Source organism: Chiloscyllium plagiosum, chromosome 21 (assembly GCF_004010195.1).
Source record: "Chiloscyllium plagiosum isolate BGI_BamShark_2017 chromosome 21, ASM401019v2, whole genome shotgun sequence".
Taxonomy (NCBI): Eukaryota; Metazoa; Chordata; class Chondrichthyes; order Orectolobiformes; family Hemiscylliidae; genus Chiloscyllium; species Chiloscyllium plagiosum.
Genome location: NC_057730.1, coordinates 2,189,331 through 2,214,160, shown reverse-complemented (window position 1 = coordinate 2,214,160; position 24,830 = coordinate 2,189,331). Strand labels below are relative to the sequence as shown.

The 24,830-nt window shown below is 42.4% G+C and overlaps 1 protein-coding gene across 1 annotated transcript; it reads left to right on the top strand.

Moving 5' to 3' along the window:
• Positions 1-15,391: 15,391 nt before the first annotated feature.
• On the top strand, positions 15,392-19,729 carry LOC122560374 (gastrin/cholecystokinin type B receptor). Its single transcript, XM_043711011.1, has one exon. It carries the CDS (start codon positions 16,801-16,803, stop codon positions 18,139-18,141), a length of 1,341 nt encoding a protein of 446 aa, XP_043566946.1. The 5' UTR covers positions 15,392-16,800; the 3' UTR covers positions 18,142-19,729.
• Positions 19,730-24,830: the final 5,101 nt, after the last annotated feature.

Genomic DNA, 24,830 nt, shown 5'->3' with positions numbered 1-24,830 from the left:
CAGTGAGGGTAAAAGTGAGTGAATTGTGCCAAGAATGTAACAAAGCTCAATGAATAGGGGTTGTGATCAGAAGACTTGGAAGCAACTTTATCCTATTCAAAGCTTGCAAATGACAGAAGCAATGATCATGGGAATTATAGGTTTGTTAGTTTGACATTTTATGATGGGAAAAATATTGAGAACAATTGAAGCACATTTAATAAGAATACATTAAGTAGGCTCCGATTTTATTAGAAGCTTTTCATGTTAACATTTTTTGGCCTTCTTTGAATATGTAAGGGTGTTTGCTTCTTGTGAATAGTTACAAGATGCTTAATGCAATATGCATTCTGAAAGCAATTCAGCAGCTCACACAACACTTTTGGCAGATTTTTGCCTAATAATTGAAAACAATCACCCGAGTTATTGCCAATATTGTCCTGCCTAGATGAGGTATTCTCCCCTTGTTAACCCATCCAACACCTTTCTCAATTCACCCTCCAGTTCTCTGTGATCAACACAATGGGAAAACCATTCATACTTATAAATAATATTGACAGGTACTGTTTAAATAGAATGTTTAATCTACTGGTGGATGTGTGATATTTTAGACATAGGAAAGAACAAAATTCACATAAATGTATACTTTAATATATATTGAATCTAAAAAGGACAATATGATTGCAAAATCAAATTTATATTGTTAAGTGTATGATAGATGATATGAACATTCAGTATGACTAGCCTAGAGGTTTAATGTTTGCACATTCTGGTGAATATTGGGACGTATATGATCTGGGAAAGTAGAAGTACAATTTCAAGGGAAGCAGTGTCGAGACTGCACAGACTGCATCAAATGAAGCATATGTATTGAGCAGAATTTTACTGACAACCATCCAAATGCAAGTTTCAGGGAATTTCATGGATGGTTTCCCTCCATGAGATCCAGTGAGTTCTTTCACACTGTTTAATAATGCTCACCTTATTGTGTAGGCACCATAACTCTGCAGCACCGCACTCTCACTTTCATGTGCTCACCAGCCACCATACCATACTTAAAGTCCAGCTATCCAACAGGTCAATAGCTGCCAGCCAGGTACTATTATTCACAGTATACAGAGTGCAAGGGTGGCAGAAAAGAAGAGCTTCTGATGGTGTGACAGTGAGATTTCATTGGCAATACGAGAGCACATTCGTAACCATGTTGCTATTTTAGACCCTCTCCTGTCTGACCAACTATCATTGTAACTGCAGTTTCAAGAATCAAACTGCACAAGATACCCATTATTAAATTTAAAAATCAGAAATTGCTGGAAAAACTCAGCAGGTCTGGCAGTATTTGCGGAAAGAAAGCAGACTTAACATGGGTGGCATGGTGGCTCAGTGGTTAGCACTGCTGCCTCACAGCACCAGGGTCCCAGGTTCCTTTGCAGCCGTGGGTGACTGTCTGTGTGGAGTTTGCACATTCTCTCTGTGTCTGCGTGGGTTTCCTCCGGGTGCTCCAGTTTCCTCCCACAGTCCAAAGGTGTGCAGGTCAGGTGAATTGGCCTTGCTAAACTGCCTATAGTGTTAGGTGCATTAGCCAGAGGGAAAATGAGACTGGGTGGGTTACTCTTTGGAGGGTCGGTGTGGACTTGTTGGGCTGAAGGCCCTGTTTCCACACTATAGGGAATCTAATCTAGTGACCTTTCTAGTGACCAAGTTTTAGTGCCATTACAGGTTCGAACACCATCTAAGGAATGCTAGGCTTTTCCAATGCTCAACATAATATTTTGTCATTGTTCAATATGGAGCCATGACATGGTTGAAAGTCTAGAACAGCAATAAAAGCAAAAGAAAGAGGAATTGCTTTTCCCTGAGGCTGTGCAATTCTTTACTGAAGATGGCTGTTGAGGCTGAGTCATTAAAAATATTCAAGGTTGAGATAGACAGATTTTTAATCACAAGGAAATCAAGGGTTATGGGGAGAAGGCAGGAAAGTGGAATTGAGGATTACCAGATCTGCCATAATCTCATCGGGACTTGATAGGCTGAATGGCTTACTTCTGCTCCTATATCTCGTGTCTTATGGCCAAAAAGCAAACTGGGAACAAATAGGGGCAGCTTGATTGTCACGCAATGACAAACTTACAACAAATGACCACTGAATCCAGCTCAGATCTAATGAGAACTGGATGTCAGTGACGTCCTGTTGTGACTGACATTGCTGCACTTTCTCATGCAGAAGGTGGTGTTCCTCCTGCTCAATGTCCTCATTTTCTTCCTCAGAGACTGCTGCTGCTCTCCCAACTGTTCAGCATCCAGCACCTCCCTGTTTACCTGCTCCAGTTATGCAGAGAATAGAAGTTGGGATTAAGCAGCATACCCTGTTTAATGGGTACCCACTAAGACTTTCCCTTTGGAAATTGTCACCATCTAGTTTCTCTCTATTGTGTGGGTGATTAGAAAATCGCTATAAATCAGGTGAGGTTAGGAACTAATGTTTGTGAGAAGATTTGTAGCTCGGGTGCTCGGGTTCTGTTCGCTGAGCTAGGAATTTGTGTTGCAGACGTTTCGTCCCCTGTCTAGGTGACATCCTCAGTGCTTTTGTAGTTTAGGACTTGGTCTCTGTGTGTGGCTTTCCTGTATACCTTTGTGGTGAATTCTCCGTTAGGTGTTCTCTGTACCATCACGTCTAGGGATGGGAGTTGGTTGTCCTTTTCTTCCTCTCTCGTGAATCGGATTCCTGTCAGTGTGGCGTTGATGATCCAGTGTGTGTTCTCTATTTCTGTATTTTTAATGATTACAAAGGTGTCATCCACATATCTGACCCAGAGTTTGGGTTGAATTTGCGGAATCTTACCGCATGGCAGTCATCCACAGATTCAATCAATAAGCACATCGACCTGGACCCAATATACCGACCACTGCAACGGACAGCTGGAACTGACAACCGGAAGCGGCAGATTCAAACCACTACAAATGCCGGAGGAAAGATCACAGAAACGCTTCACAGGAGTATCTCAAGCACTCAGGATGTCACCTAGACAGGGGACGAAACGTCTGCAACACAAATTCCCAGTTAGGAACTAATGACATGTAAATCCATGCAATTATGCCTCTGCTCACTCTCTACTGAGATTCTCAACTTGCCATTCAAGCCTTGGGTGAAAAATCAGAGTCTCATACTTGTCAAAAATTAAGAATCTCGTTTATCCACTCTCCACGTTTGTTCCCTTTTTGACTCGTTACTGCCCATGATGTTCAAGGGCCAACAAAGTTCAGTCCATTGTGATTTATTCTCATCATTGCACTGATGAGAAAAATTGAAATACAATCTACTTGTAACCAAGGCTCAATAATGAGCTGTCAGATGATTGTTACAATCAAGGGTGGAAGGTCACTTTTTTCTTTTCGAGTTCCACATCTTCACTGGTTACAGTATATTTGAACTTTAACTAGAGTTAAGAACAAGTCTGCCAGGTTTCAATAGTCAGCAACAAATAAATGGTTTATTATCAAAAAAAACCTTATTCAAATAAAGATACAAAGATTATTCTGGAGGGGCAGCATGATGGCTCAGTGGTTAGCACTGCTGCTTCACAGCACCAGGGACCCGGGTTCAATTCCTGTCCTGGGCAACTGTCTGTCTGGAGTTTGCACATTCTCCCCGTGTCTGCGTGGGTTTCCTCCAGGTGCTTGTGTTTCCTCCCATAGTCCAAAGATGTGCTGGTCAGGTGAATTGGCCGTGCTAAATTTCCCATAGTGTTAGGTACATTAGTCAGGGGTAAATATTGGGTAGGGGAATGGGTCTGGGTGGGTTACTGTTTGGAGTGTTGGTGCAGACTTGTTGGGTCGAAGGGTTTGTTTCCAAACTGTAGGGAATCTAAGTTATTAACAAACAATTTGAATGATAAAAATATATATGCTTAAGCATTAAAATGTACACACACGCACACATACACATACACACACTCACAAACATACACAGAGACACACTGTCATGCACACGTGAACACAACTCTGAGGAGCAAAGAGTACTGGACCATGCAGACAGAGAAGAGAGGCAGGCAGCCTCAGACCACATCAAGTGCCTGCAGGAGATGGAGAAATTAAAAGCACAGCTCTCAATCCACAATGGAATAATATGCGCATATGGAGGGGTTAGAGAGGAAGGAGAAGAACAAGGAATAGACTGAGATGAGCTCAGGGAAGATATGTGCCATAAGCCATATGCACGGAGGATTGGGTTCCACCCCCGCCCTTATCAGAAGAGACAACTCCTTCAGCACCCCTGGGGACACAGGCTGGACGAGAGAGAGGATGTAAAACTCATCGTAATGTGTTTAAGTCATTTAGTGCTGTCCACAATCCCAAATCCACTAAACGTATGGGGGGCCGAATCCTCACAAATGTGAACAAGGTGATCCTGACTGCAATTGGCTATAATAAGGGAGACCCCATAGACAGGTTAAACAATTGTAGGCAAAAGAAGAGGGAACACCTGACTGCCTTTGGTGGTCACTTACAGGTACACTTTACAGGAGTCTACGGTGATTTAAACAGGGGTCAGTTATTCAAGGCTAAGTGGGCTACGACCCCAGTTTCCCATGCCACTGAAGAGAACAGGAAGGCCTTTGTGAACTTTGATCCCACAGAGCCAAGCTACAATAAGACATGGGTTCTCAAAAGAATGCCCTGAGTGCGAGTGCTGTGCTACCACTGCAGGCATGCAGCTCACTATGCATGGGAATGTTGAGCCCATGCGCAGCCATACTTGCAGTCACAGGGACCACCAACCACAGGGGGACCTAGATCTGATAGAGGCAGATATCAACTCCTATTAGAAGGCCCCACTCGGCAAGCTGCAGTCCATGGACACTAGCCAACCCATGTACACCTCACACCCAACCTATGAGGCATCTGCATGATGGTGTTAGGCTTCTGCCTCCCCAGTGTGGGTCTCTGACACAAAGTGCAATAGTGAGGTAGGAGGCCACCCTACAGAATTTCTTTGGGATACCGGACAACTCTGAATACCTCAAGATTTAATACTCAACACTCTCGCCACCTTACTATATGTATGATGGATGACACTGCCCTAGACCAAATAACAACATCAAGGACATCCCACGACATATCCTCAGTCCAATCCCCCGACGAAAATGATGCACTTTTTTCGCTGCCACCAACAGCGACTTCCACATCCAAGGTACCGACCATTTTAAGTGACCCAGTAGGCGACTACCTTACAGATTGGAATCGCTCGCTAACCACACAGACATGACAGAAATAACTGAGCATTCTCAACTTGCTATAAGTCAAACTCCTAACGGCATGCCCGCAACATGAATACAAAATACCTAGTACAGACTAAACAGACTAACTCAGATGACCAGACAGTAACTCCAGATGTCTCCAATAGAGGGCATAAGTCAACACAAACATAGAAATCAGGAGGGTTCAATATGATCACACCCCCAGAGACAGAGGATTCAGAACACACTGATGACTCTCTGTTGGGTGCCTATTTGACACTAGTCCAGGTGATGAAACAGCTCCAAACAGCCACCCATGGCAGAGTGTAACTGTTTCTGATGTTCCAAACTTGCATGCAACTCACACTTTGTCCAAGTCTTACTTCTGTGCATGCTGGTGGGATTAACCAGGTTACATTTCTGTGGTTGCTGCTCAGTTTCATTTATATTTAAATCATCAGTCTCTTGAGATCGCCTTCAGTTTAAATCACTGGTCATGCTGACTGCCTCGTCTTAGCCCTTCAAGCAGGGCAACTTTATCTTCACTTGTCTAAACTTGTCATGACCAACTCATTTTAGTCTTCCCTAACCACATCATGGTCAGTTCGCTTGAACAATCTTCACCCCTACCACTAGAAACCAAAGTGGAGACTACCAGACCTCTAAACCCAATTCAACATTCCACATTCGGTTTCCATTCCTCTCCAAAAAAGAGAGTGGGCGAGTTCAAAACTATTCAGAAATTAGACAAAGATAACAGCAGAAATGACCTTGATGTCTCCCCAGGATAATGTTGACTGTGTGGAATGGAATCAAGATGAGGTGACCCCCGTATCTGCAGGTGATGCACTCCCAGGCCGACTGCAGATGCCTGATACCGTGGATACTCACAAACCTTATCATTTAAATGGGAAATTTACCTCCCTGGCAGATCCGGAATTATTTCTGGCATGTTCCATATAATATTTTCCGGCCGCATTAATCTGCAGATAACTGAAACCGAATCTCCGGATATGTGGGTCCTACTATATATCACATCAGGATAGTCATCGTCATCGGGAATGACACTCACGGGACATCAAACAGACCAGGTCTGGAGACCTCACTCAAATTCTGGTCTCCCCAAGCTTATTGAAGCTTTGTAAATATTTGGTTCGGCCTAGAGAGTCTTTATCCGTATAAATTTTTCTTGTATTTGGCCATTTCTCTAATGTATAAAATATTCCCTGATTTTCTAATGCTTGTTCAATTTCAAATTTTCTTTCTAAAACATTTTCATTACGAATTATTTTTCTTGTGGTTTGGTAACGTTTGTTGTGTAATTAATTTTATTTTTGGCTGTATTTGTTGATTTTTTTTGTTGCTCTTGTGGAGTTTTATTACTTCATTGTTTTTCATTTTTTGTTAAGAACTTGTTTTCTGTTGCTCACTTATGAATTTGTTTTTGTATTTGCTTATTTCTCCTTGTTTATTTAATTTTATTAGTTTGCTTGATTCTCATATGCTATCTGTAACAGTGTAGTGGTTTAAGTGTATACTCTGCTTTGCTTGAGTTTGGATGATCATGTACTCACCGCAAAAGAGGTTGGTCTTTTATTATGTGACCCATCATGCTTTGCATTCAGGATCAAGAGGAGGGTCTGTGGCTGGACGAGTCACTCAAAATAATGAAGGGCTTTTGCCTGAAATGTCGATTTTCCTGCTCCTCAGATGCTGCCTGACCAGCTGTGCTTTTCCAGCACCACATTCTTGACTCTAATCTCCAGCATCTGCAGTACTCACTTTAACTCACTCAAAACTTGTTGGGCTGAAGGGCCTGTTTCCACACTATAAGTAATCTAATCTAATCTAATCTAAAAGAATGAACTTATCATGGAGTTACAAAAGATGGTCAATGATTAAAGCATGCTGGGAAATGGAACCCAGCCTTGACCAAAGTGACCGTGTCAATCCACGTACTGCAGAACAGGCCACAGTTCCCAACAGACCGTTTGCAAACAAACCTGGTAGCTGCAGATCCTACACAGCTGAATTTGGGTTTGAATGTCATCCTCGGGACAATTGGAAACATTGAGGTGTGTCCAGGCGTGGAGGTGCCTTGCACCCTTATTTGGAGGAGGCTACGTGCACCCAGCACCTCCAATAATGGGCATTTAAAGACCACCCCGCCATCAGCATCCCAACACTTGGCTGAGTCTGATCAATCAGGGTGATTGAAGCTGATCTATGCATTAGCAGATACTCATCAAGACCCTCCCAAAAGGGCATGAGTATAGGAATTCCTCAGGGGTGATAACCTGAGTGGTAAGTGGAGAGTGGTAACTCGAGAATAAACACTGAAACACAACTCTGATACTATCAAAAGAAGACCAGGTGACGCCACTACGTGGAGCCTGGCTAAGTTCTAGTGTGGTGGTATATGATCATCAAAGTTAAGTTAAAGCATAAGATAGATTTGTAGTGTTTATCATTAGACCATAATGTATTTGTTGTCCAATTTTAATTGTGTCAAATTAACAAATATTATTGCTTTACTATTAGTAAGAGTCGACGCACAGTTCTTTTGCTAGATATAAGAGAGCAACACTCTTCTTTCTCAAAGTCTTCTTGTCTAAATCTCTTTCCCTTTGAAGATCAAAACCTTAAAATTGCATTTCTCTCTTTCTTTCCTCTAGCTCGACTCTTTAAATTCCCTCTCTGTCATTAAATCAATTGCTTTATATTTAACTAGATGTTTACTAATTCTCGATGACATATCAAACTTCCTTTTAATTCTAAATGTTAATGGATCACTTTAAGCATTACCATATGGAATCCTTCTCTTATTTCTTCCTTCAATGTCTCTACCAATATCTCAGTTAAACCTTAGTCAAAGAATTCCAGTAACCAACTTTTGTGTCTTTTACTCCCATAAATATTCTTAGCAATACACAAAGACATTTTGGTAGTCAAACTGTGCAATAAACTTCACCACAACATTCCTGCTTTATACTGAAGACAAAAAAATCAAAAAAGTCAGGTGGCTTCCATGGAGAGAGACCAAGCTAATGTATTGATTCTAGATGACTCTTCACCAGAGCGGACATGAAGTGTAGAGGGGACAACATTTATAGAAATGAAAAGTTACCCTGCTCTCTCTCGCTCTCTCTCTCTCTCTCAGTGGATATGATATGGAGATGCCAGTGTTGGACTGGCATGTACAAAGTTAAAAATCACACAACACCAGGTTATAATCTAACAGGTTTAATTGGAAGCACTAGCTTTCAGAACGCTGCTCCTTCATCAGGTGGTTGTGGAGTAAGACACAGAATTTATAGTAAAAGTTTACAGTGTGATGTAACTAAAATTACACATTGAAAAATAACTTGATTGTTTGTTAAGTCTCTCATCTGTTAGAATGACGATGTTAGTTTAACTTCTTTCTTATGTAAATCACAAAACTTCTTTTAAAAGTTACATTCTCAGGTAAACTTTAACAATTGGTGTCAGCCCAGGTAATATGTTGAAGGTGTTAAGCCCCCTGTGTGCTGTTCTCTATGCCGTACTGTTTAGACTGATTCTAATCTAAAAAATGAGGTAACATTGTACATTGTACAGGGGATCCCCAGCTTCTTTGCGACACCGGATTTCTTACAGAAACTCAGCACCTACGGACCAATCAAATCAGGAATATTCCTCATCACAATGGATGTTTCAGCACTCTACACCAGCATCCCCCACAATGATGGCATCACAGCAACAGCCTCAGTGCTTATTTTTTAGTTTAGAATCAGTCTAAACAGTACGGCACAGAGAACAGCACACAGGGGGCTTAACACCTTCAACACATTATCTGGGCTGACATCAATTGTTAAAGTTTACCTGAGAATGTAACTTCTAAAAAAAGTTTTGTGATTTACATATGAAAGAAGTGAAACTAACGTGGTCACTCTAACAGATGAGAGACTTGACAAACGTGTTAAAATTGTACAAGACATTGATTCGGCCGCATTTAGAATACTGTGTTCAGTTCTGGTCGCCACATTACAAAAAGGATGTGGACCCTTTGGAGAGGATGCAGAGATGGTTTACGAGGATGTTGCCTGGTATAGAAGGTGCTAGCTATGAAGAGAGGTTGAGTAGGTTCGGTTTATTTTCATTAGAATAAAGGAGATTGAGGGGGAACCTGATTGAGGTATATAAAATCATGAAGGGTACAGACAGGGTAGATAGAGATAAGCTTTTTCCCAGGGTGAAGGAATCAATAACGAAAGGTCATGCTTTCAAGGTGAGAGGTGAAAAGTTTAAGGGGGATACATGCGGCAAGTACTTTACACAGAGGGTGGTGGGTGTCTGAAATGCGTTGCCAGCAGAGGTGCTAGAGGCAGGCACGGTAGATTCATTTAAGATGTGTCTGGACAGATGCATGAGTATGTGGGGAACAGAGGGATACAGATGCTTAGGAATTGGACGACAAGTTTAGTCAGTACATTTGGATCGGCTCAGGCTTGGAGGGCCGAAGGGCTTGTTCCTTCAATCAAGGTATTTTTCAATGTGTAATTTCAGTTACATAATACTGTAAACTTTTGCTATAAATTCTGTGTTTTACAATTGTGTACTCCATAACCACCTGATGAAGGTGCAGTGCTCAGAAAGCTAGTGCTTTCAATTAAACCTGTTGGACTATTTCCTGGTGTTGTGTGATTTTTAACTCCCTCAGTGGATGCTGTCTGGTCCGCTGTGATTTCTGGCATGCTTTGTGGTAATAAGCACTGGCTTGGCCAGGGATGTCCATATCCTGTGCATGAATAAACAAAGGAAGACCACAAACAAAGCTACATATATAGATCTTGACACAAACAGCAAAATACAATTTCAACATGTTTACCAAAACTACTGATGATCAATTCCAGAGAAATTTCACCCCTATCCCAACTCTGAGGTATTACTTAACTTACTCCTGTTTACCTTTACTTTGAAGATAAAAACCTTTTTAACCATTCATTTCAGAGTCTATTAGCCTAAAGATTCTCAGTTCTAACAACTTGAAGATTTTTATTCAATTCTCTGGCATAGAAGCTCCACAAACGAAAACAGTTTGGTGAGAGTGATTGGCTTCACGGGGCAAAAGCTTGACTCTTCCTCTCAGAGTTATCTCCATTCAGAACGGAACTCTTGATCCTTCTGAAACAAAATCAAAATGAAAGCTTATGGATTTCTGGTTTGATGTAAACTCAGCAGTATAAACATTCCACCATTTCCAGTAATGTCTTTTTCTGATAAATTGCACATCTTGGATTGAAAGGTTTGCCTGCAAATATCCAGTATGCGAAGAATGTAGTTAGAGTCATAGAGTAATACAGCTGGGAAACAGGCCCTTTGGCTCAAACTGGTCCATGCTGACCATAGTGCCAACACTGACCAACATTTGACCCATACCCCTCTAAACCTGCCCATCCATGTCCTATCCAAATATGGTTTAAATGTTACTATTGTACCTGCCTCAACCACTTTCTCTGGCTGCTCATTCTAGATATGTAATATTGTCAGGGTGAAGAAGTTGCCCCTCACGTCCTTCTTAAATCTTTCCCCACTCACCTTAAACCTATGCCTTCTAGCTTTCAATTCCCCACCCCTGGGAAAAAGACTATGCATTTATCCTGTCGATGCTCCTCATGATTTTATACACCGCAATAAGATCACCCATTCCCCTGCGTTCCAAGGAATAAAGTCCTATCCTGACCAACCTCTCCTTATATCTCTGGCCTACTCGCCCTGGCAACATCCTTGTAAATCTTCTTTGCACTTTTTCCATTTAAACTATGTCTTGCTTACAACAGAATGATCAAAACTGCACACAATACTCCAAGTGTGGCCTCACCAATAACTTATACAACTGTAATATAGCGTCCCAACTCCTACACTCAGTGTCTCGACCGATGAAGGCCAGCACTCTAAATGCCTTCTTCACCACCCTGTCTACCAGTGACACCACTTTCAAAGAACTATGTACTTGTACTCCTAGGTCCCTCTGTTCCACAACACTCATCAGCACCTTGCCATTTACTGTATAAGTTCAACCTTAGTTTAACTTTCCAAAGTGCAACACCTCACATTTATCTGTATTGAAATGCTGTTGCCAATCATCAGACCAGTATAACGTGGTCACTCTAACAGATGAGAGACTTGACAAACGTGTTAAAATTGTACAAGACATTGATTCGGCCGCATTTAGAATACTGTGTTCAGTTCTGGTCGCCACATTACAAAAAGGATGTGGACCCTTTGGAGAGGATGCAGAGATGGTTTACGAGGATGTTGCCTGGTATAGAAGGTGCTAGCTATGAAGAGAGGTTGAGTAGGTTAGGTTTATTTTCATTAGAATAAAGGAGATCCCCATCTGATCAAGATCCTTCAGTAATTTTTGATAACCTTCCTCGCTAAGTTAGAGACAGGAATGTACAAACTAACCATATTTCATTGGCTGCATGGAAGGACAGTGGTGAGAAAGAAAAATTGATTGGTAACAGCACGATCTAGAAGATTTGCTCTCTCTTTCTCACTCTCTGCTTCCTTCGCATCATTTAAAAAGCCAGCCTGAGTCAAGGATTTCATAAATTTCACAATTGCTGGGGATATAAAATATCAACTAAATAGCTATAGTTTCAGGTACCACTATAATAACTCAAGGGCTCGTCAGACTGTATACTCTTAATCTTCCAACTGTACTACCTACTGGGAGGTACAGTGGCTCGGTGGTTAGTACTGCTGCTTCACAGTGCTAGGGACCTGGGTTCAATTCCAGCCTCAGGTGACTGTCTGTGTGGAGTCTGCACATTCGCCCAATGTCTACACAGATTTCCTTCAGGTGCTCAGGTTTCCTCCCACAGTCCAAAGAGGTGCAGGTTAGATGGATTGATCATGCTAAATTGCCCTGTGGTCTCCAGGGGATGTGCAGGCTAGGTTATACCAAGTACAACAGGAACAGTTTGAAAGAAACAACACAAGTTAATGGTTAAATATTTCATAGAATCCCTACAGTGTGGAAGCAGATCATTGGGCCCGACATGTTCATACCAACCCTCTGAAGAGCATCCTACACAGACCCACACAGGGAGAATATGCAAACTCCACACAGACAGTCGCCCAAGGCTGGAATCAAACCTAGGTCCCTGGTGGTGTTAACCACTGTGCCACCCATATATCAGTCTATAGCTATTGTCAGAAGAGTCACACTAGCAGACGATAGTAAATGAATGGAGACTGGTTAGGATCATTTTGAACAATACAACATACAGATCAGGCAGCATCTGTAGAAGATTAAATGCCCATGAGCAGCATTTTTGGTGTTTTATTTCGGATTTCTGCTGTTTGTAGTATTTTGTCCTTGACTAACAAGATTATTCTACCTTGCGAAACAATGCATTGTTTAAAGGAAGCTTTGCATTCATATAGCACTGTTAATAGTTTCATAACTGCCAGAAGGGATTTACAACTTATGCAGTACTTTGGAAGTACTATAGGCAACACACAACCAATTTGCGCAGAGCAAACACCCAAACAAAGCAAAGCAATCAGTGACAAGAATATTTAGTGATGTTAATGCATGGTGGCATGGTGACTCAGTGGTTAGCACTGGTGCCTCACCACACCAGGGATCTCTGGCGACTATCTGCATGGAGTTTGTACATTCTCCCCATGTCTGCACGGTTTTCCTCCGGGTGCTCCTGTTTTCTCCTACAGTCTAAAGATAGAACATAGAACATTACAGCACAGTACAGGCCCTTCGGCCCTTGATGTTGTGCCGACCTGTGAAACCAATCTGAAACCCACCTAACCTACACTATTCCATTTTCGCCCATATGACTATCCAACGACCTAACGCTGGATAGTCTACTACTGTTGCAGGCAGTGCACTCCATGACCTTACTACTCTCTGAGTAAAGAAACTACCTCTGACTCTGTCCTATATCTATCACCCCTCAATTTAAAGCTATGTCCCCTCGTGTTAGCCATCGCCATTCAAGGAGAAACGCTCTCACTGTCCACCCTATCTGACCCTCTGATTATCTTATTTGTCTCAAATAAGTCACCTCTCAACCTTCTTCTCTCTAATGAAAATAGCCTCAAGTCCCATACACTTTTGTCGTAAGGCCTTCCAGGCAACATCCTAGTAAATCTCCTCTGAACCCTTTCCAAAGCTTCCATATCCTTCCTATAATGCAGTGACCAGAACTGTATGCGAAACTCTAAGTGTGGCCGCACCAGAGTTTTGTACAGCTGCAGCATGACCTCATGGTTCCAAAACTCAGTCCCTCTACTAACAAAAGCTAACACACCATTTGCCTTCTTAACAACCCTATCAACATGGGTGGCAACTTTCAGGGATCTATATCCCTGGACACCGAGATGTCTCTGCTCATTTACACTCCCAAGAATCTCAGCCCAGTACTCTGCATTCCTGTTGCTCCTTCCAAATTGAATCACCTCACACTTTCCCGCATTAAGCTCCATTTGCCACCTCTTATCCCAGCTCTACAGCTTGTCTATGTCCATCTATAACCTACAACATTCTTCTGCACTATCCAAAACTCTACTGACCTTAGTGTCATCTGCAAATGTACTAACCCATTCTTCTACGCCCTCATCCAGGTCATTTATAAAAATGACAAACAGCAATGGACTGAAAACAGACTTTTGCAGTACACCACTAGTAACTGAACTCCAGGATGAACATTTCCCATCAACCACCACCCTCTGTCTTCTTTCAGCTAGCCAGTTTCTGATCCAAATCACTAAATCACACTCAATCCCATGCCTCTATATTTTCTGCAAGAGGCTACCATGGGGAACCCTATTAAACACCTTACTGAAATCCATATACACCACATCAACAGCTTTCCCCTCATCCACCTGTTTGGTCACCTTCTCAAAGAACTCAATAAGGTTTGTGAGGCATGACCTACCCTTCACAAAACCATGTTGACTAACCCTAATCAAATTATTTCTTTTGAGATGATTATAAATCCTACCTCTTATAACCCTTTCCAACTCTTTATCCAACACTGAAGTAAGGTTCACTGTTCTATGACTACCAGGGTTGTCTGTACTCCCTTTTGTAAACAAGGGAACAACATTTGCTGTCCTCCAGTCTTCTGGCACTATTCCTGTAGACAATGACGACAAAAAGATCAAAGCCAAAGGCTCGGCAATCTCCTCCCTGGCTTCCCAGAGAATCCTAGGGTAAATTCCATCTGGCCCAGGGCACTTAACTATTCTCACACTTTCCAGAATTGCTAACAACTCCTCCTTGTGAACCTCAATCCCATCTAGTCTAGTAAGTTGTTTCTCAGTATTCTCTTCAACAAAATTGTCTTTTTCTAGTGTGAATGCTGACAAAAAATATTCATTTAGCATTTCCCCTATCTCCTTGAACACCATGCACAACTTCCCACTACCATCCTTGATTGGCCCTAATCTTACTCTAGTCATTCTTTAATTCCTGATATACCTATAGAAAGCTTTAGAGTTTTCTTTTAGATTCCCTACAGTGTGGAAACAGGACCTGCAGCCCAATAAGTCCACACCGACCCTCCGAAGAGTAACCCACCCAGACTCATTTCTCTCTGACTAACGCACCTAACACTAGGGGCAATTTAGCATGGCCAATTCACCTGACCTGCACATCTTTGTGACTGTGGGAGGAAACCAGAGCACCCGGAGGAAACCCATGCAGACACGGGGAGAATGTGCAGACTCCACACAGACAGACGCCCAAGGCTGGAATTGAACCTGGGAGCCTAATGCTGTGAAGCACCAATGCTAACCACTGAGCCACCGTGCTACCCTGATCCTTTCTGCCAACGACTTTGCATGTCCCCTCCTAGTTCTTCTTAGTTTCTCTCTTTAGGTCTTTCCTGGCTATCCTGTGACTCTCAAGCACCCTAACTGAGCCTTCACGTCTCATCCTAGCATACAACTTCTTTTTCCTGTTGACAAGAGATTCAACTTCTTTCATAAACCACTGCTCCCTCGTTCAACCACATCCTCCCTGCCTGAGAGGTACAGAGGCCTGCAGTAGCTAGTCCTTGAATAAGCTCCACGTTTCAATTGTGCAGCTTGGGTGGATTGGCCATGCTAAATTGCCTGTAGTGTCCAGGGGTGTGCAGGCTAGCTGGGTTAGCCATGGGAAATGCAGGGTTACATGGTAGATTCTGGGCAGGATGGTGTTTGGAGGGTCAGTATGGACTCGATGGATCGAATGCCCGGCTTCCGTACTCTGAGAATTCTATGATACATGCTGGTTGGGACAGTGCAGAGCTCCCCACCCTACTTTCTGCTCTTCCTTCAATGCTGACAGCAGCTGTCCAGGTTCTGTCTCGGAAACAGAGCACCTCTGACAGTGCGGTCTTGAAATAGCATTAGATTGGAGGCTGAACTGGGAGCTCGGAGTTTCATGGTATCTCTCTCTCCCTCTCCTCTGTAAAGTGAAGTTGAAGACGTGAAGATTAAGGCTGAGAGACAAAAGCACAGTCCAGTGAACCCGCGGCTGAGAGTTTCTCTCTGCGTAGCATCCACAACTTATTGTTAAACAGGAATTCGGCTGCTTCAGCACTCTGCAGGATCAGTGACAGAGGCTGGAACACGGAGTGAGCAGTTCATATGAAAACACTGAGCAAGAGGCGAGTTAGCTCTCTGCAGCTCCCAGCTCCAACAGCTTGGAAACCCGGCAGGAAAGTTCCTCCTGTCACCATTCCCGCTGGAGGTCTGCGGTTTCTGAGGGATTTGAGCCGCAGGGTTTGGTCTGGTGAGATCCCTGAGGCGGTGGAAGTCTCTCTCCGTGTGCACATGGTTTGAGCAAGGCACTGGAAATAAAAAAAAGTGAACACGAGGTCATTGCAAACATGGGGAAACGAATGCTGGCCAAAGCAAGGGAGGGAACAGCAGAAACAACTGATTGACGCCAAGCAACGAGGTAAAAGGGTCAGAGAAAAAAAAACTCACGGGAGAGAAACGCGAAAACGAACTGATGCCAGGAATGAGAGCTCAGAACCAGGAAGGATCAAGCCGCAGAGGAAAAAGACAGAGAGAGCTCGGGGAGGATTAAACTTCAGGAGAGAGAAGAGCACGTAAGACATTAAAGATAGCATGCAAAGAGGCGATGGGGATATACAATCAGGCAGCAATAAACAGGCAAATACTAACTGGATGAAAGCCCAGGGAGAAGTGGAGATCCAGAATAGAGATAGAGGCAGGAAAAACGGTTCCGGTGCACTCTCTCTATCTCTGTCAGAAAGCAGCGTTAAGCCAATGAGCTATCCCAGTGTTGGAGATGTGGAAGTCTGAGGCAGCGGTGAGAGATGTCTGCTCAGTGGCTCCCAGTCCTTGCAGCCGACAGAGTGGGCACTGTCGCTGTCCTTTCAGCACCAGCTCTGAACTCCGTACCCTGAGAGCAGCGGATCACAGCCACAAGCGTCAGGCACTGAAAATGATCGCTCAAAGCTGCCTCCAGCCAGTATTGTAGGAGAGTTCCGCGCACCGCACAGCACAGCACCGCCCGCCGTCATCCTGCTGCTGTGGACGAACGGGACTTGCCTCTCCAACAATGCTGAAGAGAATGAACTCCTCACTCGGCTGCCCCTACTCCAGCTTGCCTTTGGTTGGACATTTCACAGGACACAATCTTTCCCTGTACGTCCCGGATACTTCCATGCATGAGGACCTGGGCGACATCCTGTTAACTATCCGGGAGCCTCCCACTATCGCCCTGACGGTGATGTACACCATCTCTTTCGCGGTTGGTTTGGTTGGGAACATAATGTCTATCAAAGTACTGACCAACAAGCGGAACAAAAGGATATCTGGGGTCAGTGCGACTCGCAGTTTGCTCATCAACCTGGCAGTCTGTGATCTGATGGTGGTCTGTGTGTGTATGCCCACCACCCTGGGTTACCAGATCTACAAAGCATGGATTTATGGTGACTTCATGTGCAGGGCTGCTCCCTTCACCCAGGCTGTGTCAGTGTCAGCCAGTGTCCTCAGCATCACTGTTATAAGTGTTCACAGGTACTATAATGTCCACGACCCCTTCAATGCCAGATCATTCTTTACCTGGAGAAAAATCTTTTGGATTATTTTCGTGGTGTGGTTGCTTTCGTCTGGAATCTGCCTGCCTCTTATTTTTACAAATAAGTTGGAGGTGATTGACCCTACATTTGGGGTTCCTTTCTGCAGCGAGGTCTGGTCCCAAGTCAAGTTGAAGCAAGCCTACAATTTTCTCCTGTTCTGTGCTCTCTACGGTTTGCCTGTGCTGTTTAATTTAGTGATATGCTTTCTCACTTGGCGCAAACTGTGGAGCACATCCAGTCACTTCAAAGACTGCGACTCCAGGAGTCAATCCCTTCCAGCCTCAAGGTTGAAAATTCGCAAAAAGATTGCCAAAATGGTGGTGGCTTTGGTGATTCTGTTTGCCCTTTCATGGTTACCTGTCTATGTGGTGGATATCTGGCTAGATTTCAACACTGAAGATGTTTCACGGAGCGACAACACATCTTCAGAGTGGATCATGCATTTTAGACCATTTGCTCAGTGGCTTGGTCTCACCAATTCTTCCCTTAATCCAATCTGTTATTGTTTTGTTGGAGACCTGTACAGGTCAGCAAAGGAAATAAAGAACAAATATAGACGGACACTAGTTTCTCTCTTTAACTATTCCTTGTCTGAAGGTTCCACAAAGTCATCCATACCCAGACTTCTTTCCTACAAAGAATCTTGTCAGAAACCAACAAAGGAATTCAACTTCATCGAGTCAAAAGAAGAGAAATGTAAGGATTTTTGTTCCCCTCCTGGGATTTGTGAGACATCATTAACTACCTGTCACCCTGTTTCAAAACCTATTCTTGTAACTGCTGAAGAGAAGATGAGAAACAGCAAGTACCCAATATAGTACTTGCAGTAGCTTGTTACTGTCAAGTTCACACTTTATCACTGATTAATCCATCATGATCATTCCCAGTCCATGAAACTAACCAAGGTCAGAATTTAAGGCTTCATTAGTTATGCTCTCAGTCACTAATATTGATTATGCCAAGCCAAAGATTGTGACCTGTGTAAACTTATCATGTCAGCCCAAGATCTTCCATAATTAATAGTATAAATTCCTTATCTGTGAGTATCCTATCATACACATTATTTTTCTTGCTGACTTTCTGTTCCATGTTTGGTTAAGTGCTGACATTCCTCCAGTCCCTCTCTTAATTGGCCATTGTTCCCATATCAGTTTAGAAAATGGGTGGTGGTGTCCGATCCAATTGTTGGAACAATGCAGTCGAGCCCAATATTATACTTGCCTGACATGAGGGACTGCGGAGAAACTATGAGTAGGCATGTTACCTGATACTCTTTTCTCCCCCCAGCCCTCCAATATGCTAATTGTAACTGCTTTCATCAGGTAATGTAGTCCAGAACTGAGCCCAGAATCTTGTAGCCTTCTTCACTTAGTGCAACAACATAGCACATTGAATTAATATTAAAAGGCAGTTAAAACCATTGGCCACCATACTGATTTATACCTTGTTATCTGCATTAACAATGTTCATGTTCAGTCTTATTTTTACACTGAATGCTTTCTGATGCGTTGATTATTTACCAAAATGATCTGACAGCATTGATCTAGAGCAGAGTTCATAAATTTACTTGCTAACAATTTGCTAAGTATCCTCTCAAAAAATTACACTATGCAGTCTATTTTCTTTGTCCTCTCCTGGAGATTTTTATTGAGATTTGTCACATTCAGTTCAGTACATTGTCTAGGTCACTTACCTTTGTGTGTGAGTATGGACATTAAACGGTGTTGAACTAGAAATGCTAGGGATTTGAACTAGAAATGCTAGGGATCATTAAATGATCCAAATTCTGATTTCGTTCAATCTCCACATACATTTCAGCAGGTGGCATTGGACATTTCTCAGGAGTTGGGGAATTTTGGATTAATCCTCATTGAAAATATCCCTTTAGAGAACAAAGAGAGGGCCAGGTTTCTGTCATTACAATATCTCAGTGATAACCTGGCAGAACAGATCAACCCTAGATCTTGGAGAACATTGATCATGAGGTATGTCACACTTTAGCTAAGCCTCAGTGACCAGTGACAATAATAATGTTAGTCCTTCATAACAGAACCATCTTCCAAAACAAAAATATAGTTTATGACACTTATTTACACATAGTTCATGACACATTAGTGTATGACACATAATATATTATAAATATACACAGTGAGCAGGCAAATGCGCATATTGGTAAAAAATCAGAAATAATCTGAAATAACAGACGTAGAGAAGCACTGATACCTCACAGCGCCAGGGACCTGGGATCAATTCCACCCTAGGGTAACTCTATGGAGTTTGCACATTCTCCCCATGTCTCTCTTCTGGGAGCTCCGGTTTGTGTAGGGATGTGTCGGCTAGGTGGTTTAGCCATTGGAACGGTGGGTTATAGGGATAGAGTTTATCTGGGTTGGATGGTCTTCAGAGGGTTGGTGTGAACTCGATGGGCTGAATTGCCTGCTTCTATACATTAAGGATTCTATGAAAATCTCAGAATCATATAGATGCAAAGAAAAGAAACAGAAGAAAATGGTTAAATACTGCAAAAAGACAGAGACATACACACCATGTGTTCAGGTTCACAGTTCTCTGAAAGTGTAGGTAGACAGGGCAGTGAAGAAGGCTTTTGGCACATTGGCCTTCATCAGTCATGGCACTGAGTATAGAAGCTTGGAAGTTTGTAGCAGTTGTACAGGATGTTGGTGAGGCCGCACTTGGAGTATTGTGTTCAGTTTTGGTTACTTGTTATCAGAGGGCAGAAGAAATTTACAAGGATGGTGTCTGGATTCAGTGGTCTGAGTTATATGGAGAGGTTGGACAAGTTAGGACATTTTTCTTTCAAGCATAGGAGACTGAGGGGGGGCCTTATAGAGGTGCATAAGATTATGAGAGGAATGGATAGGGTGAATGCACTCAGTCTTTTTTCCAGAGTTGGGGAATCAAGGATGAAGTTTAAGGTTAGATGCAATAGAATAAAAGGGAACCTGAAGGGCAACTTTTTAACACATAGGGTGGTACGCATATGAAATGAGCTGCCAGTGGAAGTGGTTGAGGCAGATACATTAACAACATTTAAAAGACATTTGGACAAATACATGGATAGGAAAGCATTAGCAGGATGTGGGCCAAGTGCAGGGAAGTGGGGTTAGCATGGACTGACATTTTGGTTGGCATGGACCGATGCCAAATGTACAGGACATCAACATACAACACACACATAGAGAGAGAGAGAGAGAGATACACACACATACCAGATATTGGTACATACTAGATGGCAACTCTAACCCTAACACACCAAAATAGAGAGACACACACATACACCAGATAGATAGAGGGAGAGAGAAATATAACAGAGAAATATATGCACAGAATATAGTCATATGCAGGATGGAGGGTGGTACACCCCTGGAGTATATAGAGAGAGACATACACACACAGTCAGTTATACAATAAGAGATGATTTTTGTCCATAATAAACTTATTTAATAATACAAAAGAACTAAGCATAGTCATTACCTTTATCTTTACTCTAGTTTTGAAAAGAAGATATGAAACAGCTTCCGAACCATTTCCAGCCCACTCTGATTTTTTTGTTGTTCCTATGTCTCTGACTTGCCTTGACAGGTGTCTCCCATACCTATGTGAGGCTAGGCATGAATACAGGCTGTTTGATTTTCCGACATATTTGTTAACCCTACACAGTGGCTTAGTGGTTAGCACTACTACCTCATAAGTGTCAGGGGCCTGAGTTTGATTTCAGTCTTGGGTGACTGTTTGTATCGAGTTTGCCCATTCTTCGTGCCTGCAGGTTCTCTGGTTTCCTCCCACAATCCAAAGATGTGCAGGTTAGGTGAACTGGCCATGCTAAATTGTGCATAGTGTTCATGGATGTGTAAGTTAGGTGCATTAATCAGGGATAAATATAGGACAACAGGGCAGAGGAATAGGTCTGGCTGGGTTACTCTTGGGAGGGTCAGTGTGGACTTATTGGGCCGAAGGGCCTGTTTCCACATTGTTGGGATCTTATGATCCTACAGACCTGAAAGAAAATTGAGACAGTAGTTTCTTGAAAATATTTGCAATATCTAACAAATGGTTGCAATGGCACTAAGAAATTGCAAATGAAGACTTAAATGAACAAATTTAAGTCTTCAAAGACTTAACAAATTTAAGTAACAAATTTAAATTAAAATTTTGCATATTCCTGGGCACGGTCAGTGTTTCATGAATAATTGTGATAGCAAAAAAAGCAATCATGATAATAAATGGCTTGTCAGATCAGCCATAAACCTAATGTGGACTGAGCTTCCCTTGAAGGCACTTTTGGTTTCATATATCGTGGTCAACGTTCCAAACTTAAAATCAAATGCGTGATAAATTCAGACAGTTCTTGAGCAACCTGCTGTCAAATTGTACTATTGTGCAATATTCAGGGTTGATGCAAGATTCCACAAGACAAAGCAAAAATACAGATCCTCTTCCAATTGGGAAAGTTAGCGTCTGGAAGTTGCAACAATTCCATTCAATATTTACGTGATCTCAGGTTCTGCTTCTTCTATTGCTGTAAAATAGAAATTCATTCTTTTTACAACCAGCTGGGGAAGCAGATTTAACTAGCGCAAGGTGACCCTGGTTTGAAAACTTCTCCATTATCAAGAAAAGCAGCCTGCCTGAAAAGTAGGAACATAATTGCAATTGTAGCTGCTTGGCTTAGCTCTCAGCCAACTAGAATGTTATGCAAAGCATCTTTTTGTTGCACAACAGTAATTAAGTACAGATCCAGCATTTAAAACTAATCAGCTCATTTGATTTTAATAACAGATACACAAGTAAGTGACACAATTTTCTTTTATAATTGAATTCCATTTCATGAACTGTGGTATTTTATTAACATCATTGCTCAAATAATGATGTGACATTGTCAACAGTGTACTGAGGAATTAACCAATTCAGGACAATGCAGTTTCAAAGTTCATATAGCAACTCCGTTCTGATTTTAGTATTAAATAGGCATTATTACAATTTCTTCTGGAGGTGTCACATCACATTTAAAATAGAAAGAAGTTCATTTTGTATATGTATTTCTGCATAAATTAAAATTCGGTAATGTTAACCCCTAAGGAAACAAATTCCAAAGTGGTTATTTTGCTATCTTTGTTCAGGTCTTAAATAGTGCAAATGAAGATACAGAAACAATGAGACATACTGACACAGTCTATCTGGAACAGTGGATTGAATTTTCTTTTACTGTCATATTAGTCTGATTAAACAGAAACAGAATGAATGTTGACGGTATTTTAACTCATTGTCAACTACAATTCTGCATTGAATGATCTGATGAATATTTTTACATCCGCTTACTCATTGATCAAATGCAGTGCCAACCCATCTTCAGATCTGAAATCAGGTCACTGATTATATAGGCAGGATTATTAGTGCTGTAGTATTTAGCAGCAATTCACTGGTAGAGCTTGAATCTAAACAGGAATCATTTAAGTGAATTAATGAAAATATTGCTACCTCCCAATAATTTATCCTGAAAAATCCCTCAAATTGTGTCAAGAGAAGTTCATGGATAATGGAGATGTCCATGCTTTGAGAATTTGAGTTGAAACTAATTCCCTGGCAGTTAGCTACATTTAGAGCAATGAAAATGATGGACAAAATCTCCCTGGTTCCATTTTCAAGCTGCCACTGTGGGACTGGGAGAAAATTTTAGAATTAGAATGATTTACCCAGTAGTGGATGACCCCGTGTCACCTCCTCACCCAAAATAACCCCACACCCAAACCCATTCTGTACAGGGGTCTATCCCCAATAGGCAGGCATCTAGGTGGCATGGTGGTTCAGTGGTTAGCACTGCTGTCTCACAGCACCAGGGGCCCGGGTTCAATTCCTGCCTCGGATAACTGTTTGTGTACACCTTCTCCCCATGTCTGCGTGGGTTTCCTCTGGGTGCTCTGGTTTCCTCCCACAGTCCAAAGAAGTGCAGGTTAGGTGAATTGGCCATGCTAAATTGCCTGTAGTGTTAGGTGCATTAGTCAGGGGTGAATGTAGGGGAATGGGCCTGGGTGGTTTGCTCTTCAGAAGGTCAGTGTGGACTTATTGGGCTGAAGGGCCTGTTTCCACACTGTAGGGAATCTAATCTAAATGTGCCCTTAAGTCTTTGTGAAAAATGGAAACATTATGACGCCCCCTTCCAAGGCTGATCACTCTGACCAGATCTGTAGTATCAGGAACTTGAAGCAGGAATGTTGTTTTCCCCTGGTTGAAGGTCAACTCAAGATATTAGATTAGATTACTTACAGTGTGTAAACAGGCCATTTGGCCCAATAAGTCCACACTGACCCTCCGGAGAGTAACCCACCCAGACTCATTCCCCTATATTTACCCCTGACTAATGCACCTAACACTATGGACAAATTAGCATGGCCAATTCCCCTGATCTGCACATTTGTTGGGTTTGGGAGGAAACCGGAGTACCCAGCGGAAACCCATGCAGACACGGGGAGAATGTACAAACTCCACATAGACCATCGCCCGAGGCAGGAAGTGAACCCGGGTCCCTGGAGCTATGAGGCAGCAGTACTAACCATTAAGAACTGAGGCAAGGAAAGATTTCTTTACTCAAAGGTTGGTGAACCTGTGGAATCCTCCACCACAGATGGCTATGGAGGCCAAGACACTGAACATATTCAAGAAACCAACAAATCACATTTTTAAATTTGAAAAGCATCAAGGGTTTTGGGGAGAAATCAGGAATATGGCATTGAGATAGAGGATCATATTGAATGGTGGAGTAGGCCTAAAGAGGTGAATGACCCAATCCTGGGCTAGTTCCTCTGATTTGATGAACCTGCCTTCAGGGTGCTCTGGAGCAGAGGGATCTGGGTATCCTCATTCATGCATCACAGAAAACTAACATGCAGGTACAGCAGATAATAAAGAAAATGAATAGAATGTTGGCTTTTATAGCTAAAGGAATTGAATATAAAGATTTGGAAGCATTGTTGCAACCACACAAGGCATTGGCGAGACTGCACCTGGAGTATAGTGCACAGTTTTCGTTCCCTTATTTGAGGAAAGATATTGGAAGGCATTGGAAGTAGTTCACAGGAGGTTCAGTAGAGATGATAGGTTTGTCGTGTGAAGAGTGATTGAACAGTTTAAGCCTATAGTCTCTGAAATTTAGAAGAATGAAGGGAGATCAAATTGAGGTATTCAAGATGAGAAAAAGGATGGATAAAATATACATGGAGTGGATGTTTCATTTTGTGGGGTATTCTAAGACAAGAGGACATAATCTTCGAATAAGGGAAAGCAAAGTTGAGGAGAAACTATTTCTCACAAAGGGTTGTGAATCTGTGGAATTCACCACCCCAAAGTGTGGTGAATGCTGGGACAGTGCTAAGGAGGAGTTAGACAGATTTTTCATTGGTAATGGGTTGAAGGGTTATGGGGAGAAGGCAAGAAAATTGGTGTAAGAAGCATATCATCCATAATTGAATGGCAGAGCAGACTCAATGGG

Bases quoted from the DNA above. Each gene is read 5' to 3' on its own strand.
- LOC122560374 (XM_043711011.1), top strand. From the start codon at position 16,801: ATGCTGAAGAGAATGAACTCCTCACTCGGCTGCCCCTACTCCAGCTTG.